The sequence below is a fragment of the Hippichthys cyanospilos genome, chromosome 3 (genome assembly GCF_059441005.1).
Source record: "Hippichthys cyanospilos isolate Australia breed blue-spotted pipefish chromosome 3, RoL_Hcya_1.0, whole genome shotgun sequence".
Classification (NCBI taxonomy): domain Eukaryota; kingdom Metazoa; phylum Chordata; class Actinopteri; order Syngnathiformes; family Syngnathidae; genus Hippichthys; species Hippichthys cyanospilos.
In genome coordinates this window covers 25993170-26006843 of record NC_142371.1, presented here as the reverse complement: position 1 = coordinate 26006843, position 13674 = coordinate 25993170, and the positions used below count along the sequence as shown (strand labels likewise).

Below are 13674 nucleotides of genomic sequence, written 5' to 3'. Positions count from 1 at the left end.
GGGTCTACTCACATTTCCAACAATTTTCATAACACTGCCCCCCCCCGGCGCTTGAATCAACCATATATGTAATTGAAATGTTAAAGTTATCAGTTTCGTTTTGTTTTAACCACACCGAAATTATAAAAATGAAGGTAGAAGCTCACTGTTTTATAAAATAAACTAAAAATATACTTCACATAAGGTGGGTGGAGTAGCCCAAAATTTTACTCATGCTGTTACTTCAGTGTTATATGGCTAAAGTAAAAACTAGTCCTCCAGATGGTATTAGATTAGCAATAAATACCAATCAGTTTGAAAGAATAAGTATTTTGTGGTGAAGAAAATACTAATAAAACGGAGAAACTGATGAAAATCTTATTTATTCATAATCAAAACATGAATATCAGACAAAAATATAAAATAGCAATGTGCAAATTCGAATATCATCAAGGAATATCACTTTGGCAAAATCCATACAATTCAGAAACGACAACATGGACCCCAAAAGAACATATACTGTAAAAATTTAAACAGCCTGTTTTTTTGTGGTTAACAAATACAGTAAAGCAAAGATTTAATTTGTCAGAACAGTGTGTTATACAGTTCTGGACACTTTTAGCCGACAGATGGCAGTGCACAACTGCATTTATCTCTGGAAAAGTGAAAGAGAAGAAGAGAAGTTTCAACATCCGTGTCATATTGGCTGAAGGTATTGGAAAGAGCTTTTTGAATGTCTGTATTTTACCATCCTGTGTTTAACTCCTAAAGAAAGTTAATTTTTGAAATGTACATATTTGGTCATGATTATTTATATACATATATTGTGAAATAAGGTAAGTACAGTACTTTTATTATAAAGTTGGTTTGAAGTCAGCAAAAAATAAGTGTCATAGAAAATGCCGACAGAGTATTTAAATAGGGTATTTGTATGTAGCAGATTTCACTTATTTCCAGAACATAACTACCATGATGGAGTGTTTACTGTAATTGTGGACATGGTAAACTAGTGACTGGAAAGAAGGTAGCATTGGAGAACAGGTGGAAGAGGAAGCTTGTCCACTTGATTTTGCTTTTGTACTCCTAACTGGTGGCGAATGCGGAGTCCACACAAAGCCATCAGGGACGGGGGATCGCCTGAGAAGAAGAAAGAGAGTACATTCATAATCATCTCAAGTAATTTTCTAGCTTAAGCACAGAACCATAAATAAAAAACTCACGAGTTGCGCCGTTCAGATATCTGAGTTGTATGCAGGCTCCTCCTCTCACACTGCTGACGGCTGGGAAAAGCTCCATCCCGCGGGGGAGATTTTTGAATGCAACACCGAGGAAGTGTCCGTCGACGACAAATCCAAGTGTCCCAGCATCTGCATCCAAGACCATGAGGATGCGTTCAGGGATGGGAAAAGGTGCAACTGGCACCTCCTGACCTAATGGAAAAACCTCTGCAGCTTTAGTGCAACACATTCTCCTCTTTTCTGGGTACGCTCCCCGACTTTGTCTGTCATGCCAGAGTTGATTGCTTTGGAGTTCCCAGCCCCAGGACTGACAGTCTGCTCCCACCAGTACATTATAACCTGAGGCTTGCAGAGGGCAGCTCTTCCTGGAGATGCCTAAGACGGCGTGGCTTCCTCTGTGGCTGGGTTTCCACATCACCTCCCACACATGAAGCCCGTCCTTCACACCTTTTTCAGCCCTCACCGCGTCGCTGCTAAACTCAATGGGTAATCGCGTTGCTTCTTCCTGGCTGGCAGACAGCAGGAAGTGAGGAGAGCAATGGAGAGAGCTCCAGCGTGAGTGACTGTGTCCTGGAGGAGCTGAAGAGGAGTTCAAAACGACTTCCAGTCGAGATGACTTTGAGACGGCCAGAGAACAGAAAACAGAAGCATAGGAAGGAGAATGCTTCCTTGTCCTGCTATGCAGCCATGTTGAAAATGAAAGACCCATTGGGATGAATGGATCTGTTGAGTATTACCGCAGAAGAAGAAAGTCTTTATTATTGAACATAAGGTGGGACATTTTTTTCATGTTTCACTGTATTTTTGTCACCCCTCACCGATTTTATAATGGGAAACATTTGCAACGGGTGAAAAAATACATTGAGAGTCTATAAGAACGGTGATTAATCAACAACTAATTAACTCAAATTAATCAATAAATATATGTGGTAATATAAAATTGTACAGATAGTCAGACTTTTAGCCTCTTGACAGTAATTAGTCACAGATCTCTAGTGTTCATCATAAAAGCAAATTGATAAATAAAACTAAAATAAATCTTTTGCAACCACTTGCTTTTATTTTGAAAATAAAATCAAACTAACTTGGAACTGAATGTTTTTGTGCATTTTCTGCACTGTCAATTTCAGAACACACATCGTGCAACATACATCGTAGCATGGGGATTTCCCTGCAGGGTCCCAGGACCCAGAGGTCGTTCCATAAATCAATAGCATCCAGTTTTGCATTTAGCAGGATAAGCGGCTGTAGAAAATGAATGGATGGACAAGTCAGTAATAACAGTAAAGTCTTACTTGTTGTGATGGTGCCTTCCGTGCGTCCGAGGGCTGTCTGCCTCGTACGTTTGTGCTCGTGTCCATTTAATCACATACTCTTATCGGATTTATAGTGCGTATCCACACGGCCGTAACGTAAGCGCCGCCTGTGTTGTCGAATTGTTTTGACGACCTCCGTGACAGGCACGGCGCTGTCCATCACCCCGGACTCGTCTGACGCCAAATCACGCACTGCCCCAGCGGCGAGGACAAGACAGCCCAGACTGGCGGACGGCGGGTTTTTTTTTTTTTCGTTTTCCTTTTTTATGGACAGTAAAATACACTATACGGCTTCTAACAACGTTCTCAACACCGATATGGAAATTAGGATTGTCACGCTAACGTGTTCTATAATGGACGTAGACGAAAATGGCGAAACACAGAAATAGGAGCAGACTTGGGCTTTTAACTAACAAGACGACAAAAATGAAATAGAATCCAAACCGACTCATTTTGTTCCCCACAGATGCGCATGCGCAAACGTTTTTCTCCCTCTATATTTCCTTACATGCAGGATAGCGATAAGTAAAATATGAATGATTTGTTTATAACATATAATTATATCAATTAGTTAAATAAACTTTGCTCTTTTTCCAGTTTTGACTTTTTATTTCCTAAATGCAACAAAATATACGCGCAAGAATAACCGTGACCATCAGAAAAAAGGCATGTAAAAATAACAAACAAATACAGGTAAATGTATAATTGTTGTATCAAACCTCTACCAAATGCTACTAACTACTACACTACTCATGCAACCTTTAAAGACATCAGGTGTCAAAGTTATGTCCTCGAGGGCCGGTATTTTTGTCTCCCAAACACATCTGATTCAAATTATTAGGATTTTTTTGAAAATCCTGCAGAGCTGATTAGCTATTCATTTGAGTCAGGTGTTTTGGGGAGATATGTCTGGAAAACGCTGACTCCGGCCCCCTAGGACCAGAGCTGAACATGTGCTTAAGAGAGAACCACCGTTAGGAAATCTCTGACTTAAAAAAGATATGCATTTTAATCATCAATATGGAATCACAAACCAGTCGCCACATAGCGTCCTCTGACTCCCCAAAACACTCCAGAAGCAACTCCAAATAATGCCACAGTCAGGCCTATGGCACAAAAAACATCTGGTCCAAAACTGGGATGGTTGAACTCTATTTCTGGAATGTTAAAGGACACAGTTAACATTGTAATTGCTCTGATGTGTGCAATTTTTATAATAATATTTACCCAAGAACTTTGTTTTCGGTCTGTCCAAAGCTGAGTGCTCCACAGTGCAGCCGTACCTGTCCCCTTCCTTTGGCATAAATGTCAGTGTCGACAACTGGTGAAATGTGACATCCTCGTTGAAGTAATATCGACTGTGGGATACCCCCTCTGAAACCTCAATGCTGTTTTTGGTCCAATGAATTTGGATTTCGGGTGGGTAGAAATGATCCACAAAGCAGATCAAAGTGTTTTCTTGACCCATCTGAAGCTCCTCTGCAAGGTAGATAATGCTCTCTGGTGGGTCTGGAGGGGGCATAGCGGAAAAGTCAATTGGCACAATTTAATGTAGGGTTATTATAGTTCAAGAAACACTAGTGCTCATAAACCTTTCAAGTCAACAATACAATAATTTCATAACTCTTCTAGTTGAATGGAACTTTTGTCATGGTGTGAGGAGGTCTGTTATCACATTTATTGGCATTAAGCTATCAGAAAATTGCAAGGTATTAGATTAGCAATAAATAGCAATCAGTCTGATAGTTCGCAGAACCACAGCGACACAACCAACCATGTAACCATCTCAAAATTATGATGTGCTTAAATATTTACAATATTCTTCACAAAGTCCTTGGAAAGTGAAACGTAATTCAGTCCAAATTCAGGCAAACGGAGCTCAGGCTTTCACGTCTTCTGAGTAGTCTTTGATTACTCAAATCATTGTGGCTTTTATCAATACGGTGTCGCCATTTCCAACAAAACTTCATATTTCTTAAGTGTTGAATTAATCAAAAGGGAAGATAGAATGAAAATCAAAACGGCTTCTAAATGCCAAACTGCATCACTTTTTTAAATCAAAGGTATTGGAAAAAGAAATAACCACGTAACGGTTCACAAAAATATTACTTTTATACGTCTACATTTAAGGCACCTGCAATACTTTGTTTGTGTGGGTTTTCTCTGGGTATGCCAGTTTACAGTATGTTGGAACAACCGAAAATTACCTAAATGCCCAAAAGTGTGAATGAAAGAATGCTTGTTTATGCTCCAACCAAATCCGATGTGAAGCCAGCATAACTTGATTTTTACTTAGTGAAGAAAAAACTGAAGGTAGAAAGAGCCACACCAAGTGGCAAACCAAGGTTCCAACATGGAATTCATGCAAACATTGACAGCACAAATACTTTGAAGTCCTCAATTGAACTGTTCGAGGTGTAAAGTCTAAAAACTCTTCTCTTCAACCACATGAGGTTGTTTCTTTATAATGGCAAAATCTCTGCCACGATTCAACAATTAAACTTAACTCAATGTAGAAGTTTAAAAAATGCTTTACCTTTTATGTCCTCTAGATGTTTGACATCTCTTTCTGCAAACATCAACATCCTCTGGCACAATACGACATTTCTGGTTGCTCTTTTGTATGTAATTAAATGTGGCAACAAACTTAGATCCAAACCAATAAATTTGGGAACAGTGTATGCGATTTCTTGCTGGATAAAATCAGCATATGCCATCTCATTCGCGTTATCTGTCCACACTTGAAAATCCGTGTTGGCAGAACAGGACAGGGAGATCCCTGTTTTGAGAACATCTGAAACATAGTAAATGCTGTGTCAAATCTTTTCAGAAGAACATTCTATCATTCAAACTAAGATATCACATGAAAATGTGTCAATGTAATACTTACACTGTGAGCACGCGTCGAGGCAGTTGAGTATTAGGATTATGAAAGTGGAGAGCTTCATATTTTAACTGCAAATTACCTTCAACTCATGATGAATAGAAACATGAAAGTCAATAAAACTTCACAGCAAATGTACAGTAAGCATGATTACTTCCATGTTGTTAAGCTTGAAAATCAGGTTTCTTAGCCAACTTTCGTTTCCATAAGAGGAACAGATTTAATGAATGTATGAATTTAAAATGCAACTTTAACGCCTAAATCTATTTGGTAAAAATTTTACTTATTATTTTAATTGAAGGATCCAGTCAAGTGTACAACAATTAACGTTTGAACAGTGTAAATTATTATGTGTTAAACACATCAGTGACTTTTGCTATTGCTTTGGTTTTAGTTGAATGATCAGAATCACTATCAGGCTCCTTGCATTGCTGGTTAATGTCCTCCCCATGTCTTTAATTCACAGGTGGCACTGAAAAATGAATGTAAAACTGTATGAAAAAAATTATATATATATATATATATATATATATATATATATATATATATATATATATATATATATATATATATATATATATATATATATATGTAGAGAGAGCGAGAGAGATAGATAGATGTAGATATTTATAGATATAGATATATACATGACATAGAAAAGACCAGAGGGAAAATTGAAATTAGTTTTATTTACTTTAGTTAAATTTGGTCATATTTATTTTTCATTTGACTTTTCATGGTGCAGATGAGTCTCTGTCTCCTCTAATTCCCCTGACTGCTCGTCCCTGCTGTCCCCTGTTGTTGACATGCTCTCTTGCACTGGAAATAAAAAATAAATAAATTATCACACACATACACTCAGCTGGTATACCATATCATCTAATACAATGGTTCTCAAACATAACTAGTCAAGTTTTACAAAGCACAAAGTAATTTTTGATGAAAAAAAAACAAACAAACCTCAAAACAGTGTTTTTACCATCCGTGTCTGATATATTAAACTTTGGAACTACATTTGTGGTAGTAGGCGTATTTTATTCAGCAATTCCAGATACAGTAGATCGTAGATAAAACATAATCTGTTTTATTTCTTTGGGCTCGTCTGCTGCAGTATTGTGTCACTAACGTCTCACGACAATCTGCATAAACTTAAGAAAATAAAGGCATACAATGGTTTGCAGAGGAGTCAAAAAAAAATTAAGTTCTAAATTGATTCATTTTTCAATAGGAATTGTTCTTAATTTGAAAAAAAGTAATGTAATGTCACACTGCATTTCAAAATAATCAAATTAGACTTGATAATAAGTGCCATTATGTACTCTTAGTAGCACATGTACTCCCATTTTAGAACCATTGAAATTATTTGCTGTTAAAAAAATGTGAATTCATTGATATAGCTACTCTAAATTTCCTGTAAAATGTACCTTATACAGCAAACAAGTTTGAAACATCAGTTTCCAGGAAGTCCAAAAGAAGAAAAAAATGTATGTAGTGACAACAAATAAGAACTGGAATCAAATGAAGTACCATTTTTTTCATCCTAATCTGCATGAATCTCTTACCAGGCGCATTCCTTTTGTAGGAAATCAGACCAACAGATAAAGAAACCAGACCCACTATCAGCCCCATCGTTCCCAAAATGATCTTATTTCTCACGGACTCCGACATGGGCTCTGAAAATACAAGTACAGTACTGGCATAACACGTTGACTTAAAAACTAGGGTTATTTGTTGAAGGTGAAGCATTCAGGTTGATCCTATTGAGGTCAACTGTGTTTTCTATGTCATGTAATGAGGTGTAAAATAATGTTGTCACACATTGTCATTTAGGTTGCATTCTCAGTTTAAAAATCTTGAATGTGTTGACAAATGCATTCAATGTGTGTGTGTGTATATGTTTGTTTGTGTCGCATGTCGAGCATCACAACATTATACAAAGCATTTTCATTATGAATTCATAATTTTCAGTTTTCAAAACACAAAACATTTTATTATCATAATTAATACAAGAGTTACATGTACATACCCCAGTCATAAATCCTTGGCTTCTGAAAGGCGGCATGCTCCACAATACAGCTGATTTTGTCCCCATATGTTGGTATGTACTGCAAGTGTGAGTGCCTCTGATAAAGCCAGTTGCCATTGGGTAGTGACTCAGTGGTCTTAACACCAAATGTAATCTTTTTGCCATTCTTAAACCAGGTCACCAAAATATCCTTTGGATAAAAGTTGTACGCACTGCAGATAAGGGAAGCTGGATGCTTGCTGTCCGCTGCTGCTAATTGCAGTCGGACTTTTGGCTCAACTGTGAATTAGCAAAGAACATCACAAGTGACAATGAAAGTATGTTTAAATATAAAACAGTGTCATAGTTAAATAACGTTGAAATATAGAACTCTGCCATATTGCATGGAAACATGTTATTATACATCTCGTTATTATACATCTTCTCCCATGAAGACCAAAAAACATGAGTGTGACCGCAGAAGTTACCAGATTCTAAGAAAGGGCTTTGTTATCATGTGAAAATTTAAAAAAACATGGCTGAGAAGTCATTATTTAACCTCCCATCCACAGTCATAGTTTCATAAAATTAAATCCATTCATACAATTATCAAGACCCTTGCTTAACACTTTCATAATGCAATGTGTAAAATTCAGATTTTTGCATCATTACTCATTCATTTGAATAAGCGATAATCAACTGCAAGATACAAAAGTGTCGGTGGCAAGTGATCAATCACTCTGCTTGTCACGTCGCAATTACTTTTATTTAATGTCAGATATAATATATCACCTTTCTTTGCTAAGGCATCATATGCATGTCTGATCCATGACTTGCATTCTTGTAAACTTTCCTTTATGCCATGTGAATAAAAGCCTGTGTTAAGAATGTCCGCAAATTTCCCTGCTTGTTTTGTGTAGCCAATAACCTTTCCCAAGGTGCTGTTGAATTGAAGGTAAAGCATCTTTTTAAAGTAGGATTTATCCACAACAACTGCATCATGACCATCTTTTGCAGTTCCCTCGCAGTGAACCTGATTATGCATATACTGGGCATCTGTAACAAAAAAAAAAAAAAGATTTTGTCTTTTAAAAAAAAATCACCAATACAATGAAGATGCCAATCTTCATCAATTAATTAGTTGGAAAAAAAAACATCTGTAATTTGTCAAGACAAACATTGTGATGATATGAAATACAATATGTGCAATTAATTTACCAATGTTTTTTGACTTAAAAGACATAACATCTTTAGTATTGGCTTTGGATTTCAAGTTAGATATGTCATTGTTAATTTTTAGAGTTAATGATTAAAAAAACAAATTCTCAGTGTTTTACCAATGTTGTGGTCCCTTTATTTCTAAACACAAAAATATATAGTGTATTAAAAATGCACTCACCTGCATTGAAAATTACCAGACAAACACACAGTGATGAGAAAATATGCATGCTGCCAACGGAAAGAAAAGTGAAAGTGAAGTCCCAAGAGTCTAAAGTTGACAGTTTAAGGCGTGGTAATTCAGCAAACTGATTCATGCTGACGTTTCTCGTGATGTTGACCCTATTTGTGGAAAAGACCAATTTTCTACACAAGTGAAAAAAAACTCACACCAAACCAGTTGCACTAGCTTTCATATAGTAGTATGCTTTTTTTTCCGCCGTGAAGACTACAGCTATACTTGTTAGCTGTGTAACCAAAACGAATACCAGAGTGCCAATAGAACAGGCTTGCCCAAACTTTTGGCCCGAGATCTACTTTTCCAACAGCCCAGCTCCTGCCATCTACCGGAGTGGTGTGTGTGTGTGTGTGTGTGTGTGTGTCTGTGTGTTTGTGATTACCACTGATGCAAATATGTAAAAATACATGAATTAATATCTCCATTTTTGGCAGTTATATCACCAAACAATGTTTAGTAATATTACAGGTTCATAAAACACTATGAATGAAAATACACACCTGGGCTGTGTCACTCACATGTTCAGATTTGTCCAACTGCAGTCAGAGACAGAGTCTGACTCGCTGAGCTTATTTACGATTGACGTACTCATTGCTTCACCTTTCAGGCAGGGAAGATGTCATGCGATCGACTATCAATAGCCAGGCGGGCCACTGGTCGATTGCGATCGACACAATGGTCACCCATGCAACAGAACTAATATCTAAATACTGACTGGTGTAAGAAGCAGAAAACAAACAGCACTATTAAGTATTAAAGTGGGGAAACTATGCAAACATTTATGAGAAGAGGTCTAATACTTCCCCAAAGCAGTGAATAGCAAATGTAGTGCTAGGGGAACCTGTTCAAATGAGACATTATTCTGCATGGTGAGAGGGAAATAGGGTGAGAGGGATGCATTTTCCTTCCTCCACGCCAATCATGGGACTACACATGCATGCTGCACGCACGGCTGGTAACATTAATCAGGTTATTAGCGAATTTTCAGAGTATAATGATGCCAGTGGATCTGATCCTTTGCATTCCTGGATCTGATCCTTTGGATTTGACTTGAATACGAAAATCAAGATGACATCGCGCCAAGCGATTATGCAGAGTCACTCGATCTGTCAGTCATCTGCTCCCCCTATAGTCATGCAATCATACGTTGTTTTGACAATTCAGTACATCAAAAACTGATCGTTTGCAACGTGATTGTCCAATTTAGTCATAAATTATTTTATGAAATTTGACTCACAGGCTTACGGCCGTAACTTGAAATCTAATGACCTGCAACTCCAAATCCCACATATTGTCTGAAAATCATTATATTAATTATCAATTGGTTTGTCACGATGCTTTATGAGAGATTAACTGCCACGTAACCACAACAATAGATAATCAAACAATAAATAATATAAAAATCGTATTTGTAGTTAATCGTTATTTCATAACAGATATGGGGATCTGGATGGGTCGGCAGTGTTCGCTTGTGCATCATCTGGTCAATCAGGAGGTCGAACCTCAGATACAAGAAGAGCTGTGTGGTTTTCGCCCCGGCCGTGGAAGTGTGGACCATTTCTACACCCTGGGCAGGATGCTCAAGGGTTCAAGAAGTTGGCCCATCCAGTATTCATTTTTATGGACTTGGAGAAGGCGTTCAACTGTGTCCCTTGGGGAGTTTTGTTGCTTCGGGAGTACAGGGTACTAAACCCCTTGACACTGGCCGTTCGGTCCCTGTAGCACCTATGTCAGAGTTTGGTCCGGATTCTCAGCAGTAAGTCGTATCCGTTTCCATTGGGGGTTGGACTGTGATTAAACCATTCCATACCTTTCATGTTGTTTTTATTTAAGGCATACAGAAAATACTCTTATGGTTGAAAATGGAAACATGTAAATATCATACCAAACCTCTGTTACATCTCATGCAACCCTGAGTGGACACCACTAGTGGAGAATCTCTGCTTTTATTTATCAATATGGAAGCTATAATTACAAAACAGGGGTCACATGGCGCCCTTTGACTGCCCAAAAAACTCCAGATGCAACTCCAAAGAAGGCCACAGTCAGGCCAATGCCACAGAAAACATCTGGTCCAATGCCTGGGTGACTGAACTCCACTTCTGTTACATTGAAAGAGGCAACAATTTTTTTTTTATTGCACAAGCATTTGTTGTTTTCATATTAACAACTAAAACAAATGAAAATATTTACCCCAAAAGTTTGTTTGTGGCCTGTCCAAGGCTGAGTGCTCCACAATGCATCCATAAATATCCCCTTCCTTTGGTGTGAATGTCAGTGTTGACAAATGGTGATGTGTGGCATCCTCATTTTGATGATATCGACCAAGAGTCACCCCTTCGAATATCTCAACTCCGTTTTTAGTCCAGTGAACTTGGATCTTGGGTGGAAAAAAATGATCAACAAAGCAGATCAAGGTGTTTTCCTGATTTATCTGAAGCTCGTCTGCAAGGTAGATAGCGCATTCTGGAGGATCTGGATGGGGCAGAGTGGAAAAGGCATAATCACTGGGTACACATTATATGTAGTACTCCATAAGGTTATTAGTTAATGCAACAGGAATGAACATGTCAACTATAAATTATTTTCATAACTTTCCCGATGAAAAAAATCGATCTGAAGAGGGCAGAGAATCTGAGACTTACAATAATGCTATAAGCGTCTAAAAGGCTTCTCTTCAAATACCGTAAGTCTCTTTGTTTCTTTTACTGCAATTTGGGTGAATTCTACAAAAATGCGATTTTAGGTCTACCCCTGATTTTAGTGGTTACATAAATTATAGCTTTGCAATTAAAACACACTTCTTTTAGGCATTTCTACATCATATATCGAGTAACATACTGTTGCGGTTTGAAGGGGAGCAATGCAAATTGATGCTAATACTGAAAATGATGTTGCAATAATAAAATGATTTGAAGTTTCTATCCCTAATTTTTTGGACACAGCTGAATATTAAGTTGTCTTAATGTCATCATTTCAATGTATGGGTATAAATGGCAGACGTACTTTTCTTCGTCCTCGTCATTTGTTCAAACATTCTCATTACTTGTGTTTCATTTCAAATGAACTGTAGTGCTCTTAATGTCTAATGTGTAAATTGTTTTAAAGATAACTGTAGGAATATACTGTAGATGTTGAAAAAAAAGTAGTTTACCTTGTATGAAGGTTGGAATTTCAACATCATTTTTAATGACATTTAAAAGCCTCTGGCAGTTTTTGATGTTCACCTTTGCCCCCTTGTATGAAACTAGGTTGTCTGCCACAACGCGTGGATCATACATGATAAAGTTGGGAATCGTGTAAACAATCTCCTGCCGAGAAAAATCCACATATGCAATCTCATTGCCATTGTCTGCCATAACTTCAGAATAAGTGTCGGCAGAACAGGACAGGGACAACCAGGTTTTCAGAGGAACTGTAATACAACAAGAGCTAGAGTCAAATCACTTCTTAAAAGAACATGCCACCATTCTTGTATGGATGTCACATGAAAACGTATTAATTTAATTCTTACCTTGTGAATAAATGCAGAGACATTTCATTATCAGAAAGATGCAAGTGAAAATCTTCATATTTAAGCTGCAGATCATCAACTCATTGATCGGTCATGACTGAAATGAAAATGAAAGACTTCACTGTGAGCATGGCTTCTTCCGTGTAATGACTGTAACCTTGCAAAACAGGTTTTAATCTATCTGCAGACATTACCTCAGATTTAATGGCTGAATGAATTTAAACTGGAACTTAAAGACCTTAAATATACATACATTCTTCAAAGTGAAACGTTTGTACTTTGTCTTGTTTGAACGAGTGAGTTCTTAATGTTATAAAAAAAAAAATCATTCACCATAAATGTTTGTTGCTTTGGTTATACCTGGAAAGCCCGTGTTATTCTTTATAGATGTCTCTGGAAGATGTGCTTGTGTGACCGTACATACTGTACATACTGTACATACTGTATATACCTGTATTTTCATGCTTCAATTGTACTCACAAAGACATGATGCTCTTTCAAATGAGTTAACAAGTTTGTCTCTAGCTATAACATCCCCTTTCTCAAAACTGGCCAAATGCACCTACTATTCTAGACTTTTTTTTTTCATTTTTTTGTCCATAATAGGACATATATAAATGATATAATAGATTTTATGTTAAATATCAGTTGACTGTACTGCCTGAAGCCCGCAGGCACCAGCAAGCCTGCGACCCTTGTGAGAATAAGAGGCTTCAGAAAATGGATGGATGGATGGATCCGTTGATTGTTTGCATGGTATTATTTGAAACATGCATACGGGTTAGAAATGTAGGATGCTTTGATTACAGAATTCGGTGCTGACTCCCACCATGCTAACTACTATTTTATCTAGCCTCGAGGCTGATGTTAGACAAAGGTAGGCAACCATTCTGTCAACCATTCTGTGTCATTAATGAAACGGTATTGGTTTGATTTCCACTTGTCTTCACTCAGTGAGAGATTAATAGAATTTGTAGAGATCGGAGCGTTATCTTAGCACATCTGAGGAGATTCATAACATAGTAGATGTTATCGGAGTACTGTTGTATCGAAAAAGAACCTAATGTCACGGGGGTGCACGGCGGGTGTGAACGCCGGCGTGGTTGCGGAGGACCCAAAAGCAGGGGAGCGTCGGGACAGGGGGTTGATGAAATCCATGTTTATTAATACAACGAACGGGAACAAAAAGCGGGAAAAACAGGACGGCAAAAACTAAGGGCGCAGGCAAGCTGGAAAAACGGAAAACAAACACTACGGGCAGGCTGGCAGGAATACACGAAAC

The 13674-nt window shown here is 37.7% G+C and overlaps 4 protein-coding genes across 5 annotated transcripts; all 4 read right to left on the bottom strand.

Moving 5' to 3' along the window:
- Positions 1-343: 343 nt before the first annotated feature.
- LOC148426546 (SPRY domain-containing SOCS box protein 2-like) lies at positions 344-2981 on the bottom strand. The gene is made up of 3 exons (XM_088409372.1): positions 2513-2981; positions 1200-1940; positions 344-1116 (listed from the first exon to the last, which is right to left on the bottom strand). Exons 2-3 carry the CDS (start codon positions 1924-1926, stop codon positions 986-988), a joined length of 858 nt encoding a protein of 285 aa, XP_088265498.1. The 5' UTR covers positions 1927-1940; positions 2513-2981; the 3' UTR covers positions 344-985.
- A 192-nt stretch (positions 2982-3173) lies between these two features.
- Positions 3174-5591, bottom strand: LOC148426545 (H-2 class II histocompatibility antigen, A-U alpha chain-like). Its single transcript, XM_088409373.1, has 4 exons — positions 5424-5591; positions 5070-5327; positions 3761-4042; positions 3174-3690 (listed from the first exon to the last, which is right to left on the bottom strand). Exons 1-4 carry the CDS (start codon positions 5479-5481, stop codon positions 3560-3562), a joined length of 729 nt encoding a protein of 242 aa, XP_088265499.1. The 5' UTR covers positions 5482-5591; the 3' UTR covers positions 3174-3559.
- A 495-nt stretch (positions 5592-6086) lies between these two features.
- LOC148426544 (rano class II histocompatibility antigen, A beta chain-like) lies at positions 6087-9603 on the bottom strand. Of its 2 annotated transcripts, XM_088410235.1 has the most exons (6): positions 9379-9603; positions 8822-8871; positions 8215-8478; positions 7444-7722; positions 6980-7090; positions 6087-6236 (listed from the first exon to the last, which is right to left on the bottom strand). In XM_088410235.1, exons 2-6 carry the CDS (start codon positions 8868-8870, stop codon positions 6133-6135), a joined length of 807 nt encoding a protein of 268 aa, XP_088266361.1. In that variant the 5' UTR covers position 8871; positions 9379-9603; the 3' UTR covers positions 6087-6132. The 2 variants fall into 2 exon arrangements, with proteins under 2 accessions (XP_088266361.1, XP_088266360.1); XM_088410234.1 differs by lacking the exon at positions 9379-9603 and having other exon boundaries at positions 8822-9296.
- Positions 9604-10685: 1082 nt separating this feature from the next.
- LOC148426543 (H-2 class II histocompatibility antigen, A-U alpha chain-like) lies at positions 10686-12729 on the bottom strand. The gene is made up of 4 exons (XM_088410103.1): positions 12393-12729; positions 12033-12293; positions 11072-11353; positions 10686-10980 (listed from the first exon to the last, which is right to left on the bottom strand). The coding sequence occupies exons 1-4, from the start codon at positions 12466-12468 to the stop codon at positions 10850-10852; spliced, it is 750 nt and encodes a 249-aa protein (XP_088266229.1). The 5' UTR covers positions 12469-12729; the 3' UTR covers positions 10686-10849.
- Between the last annotated feature and the right edge of the window lie 945 nt (positions 12730-13674).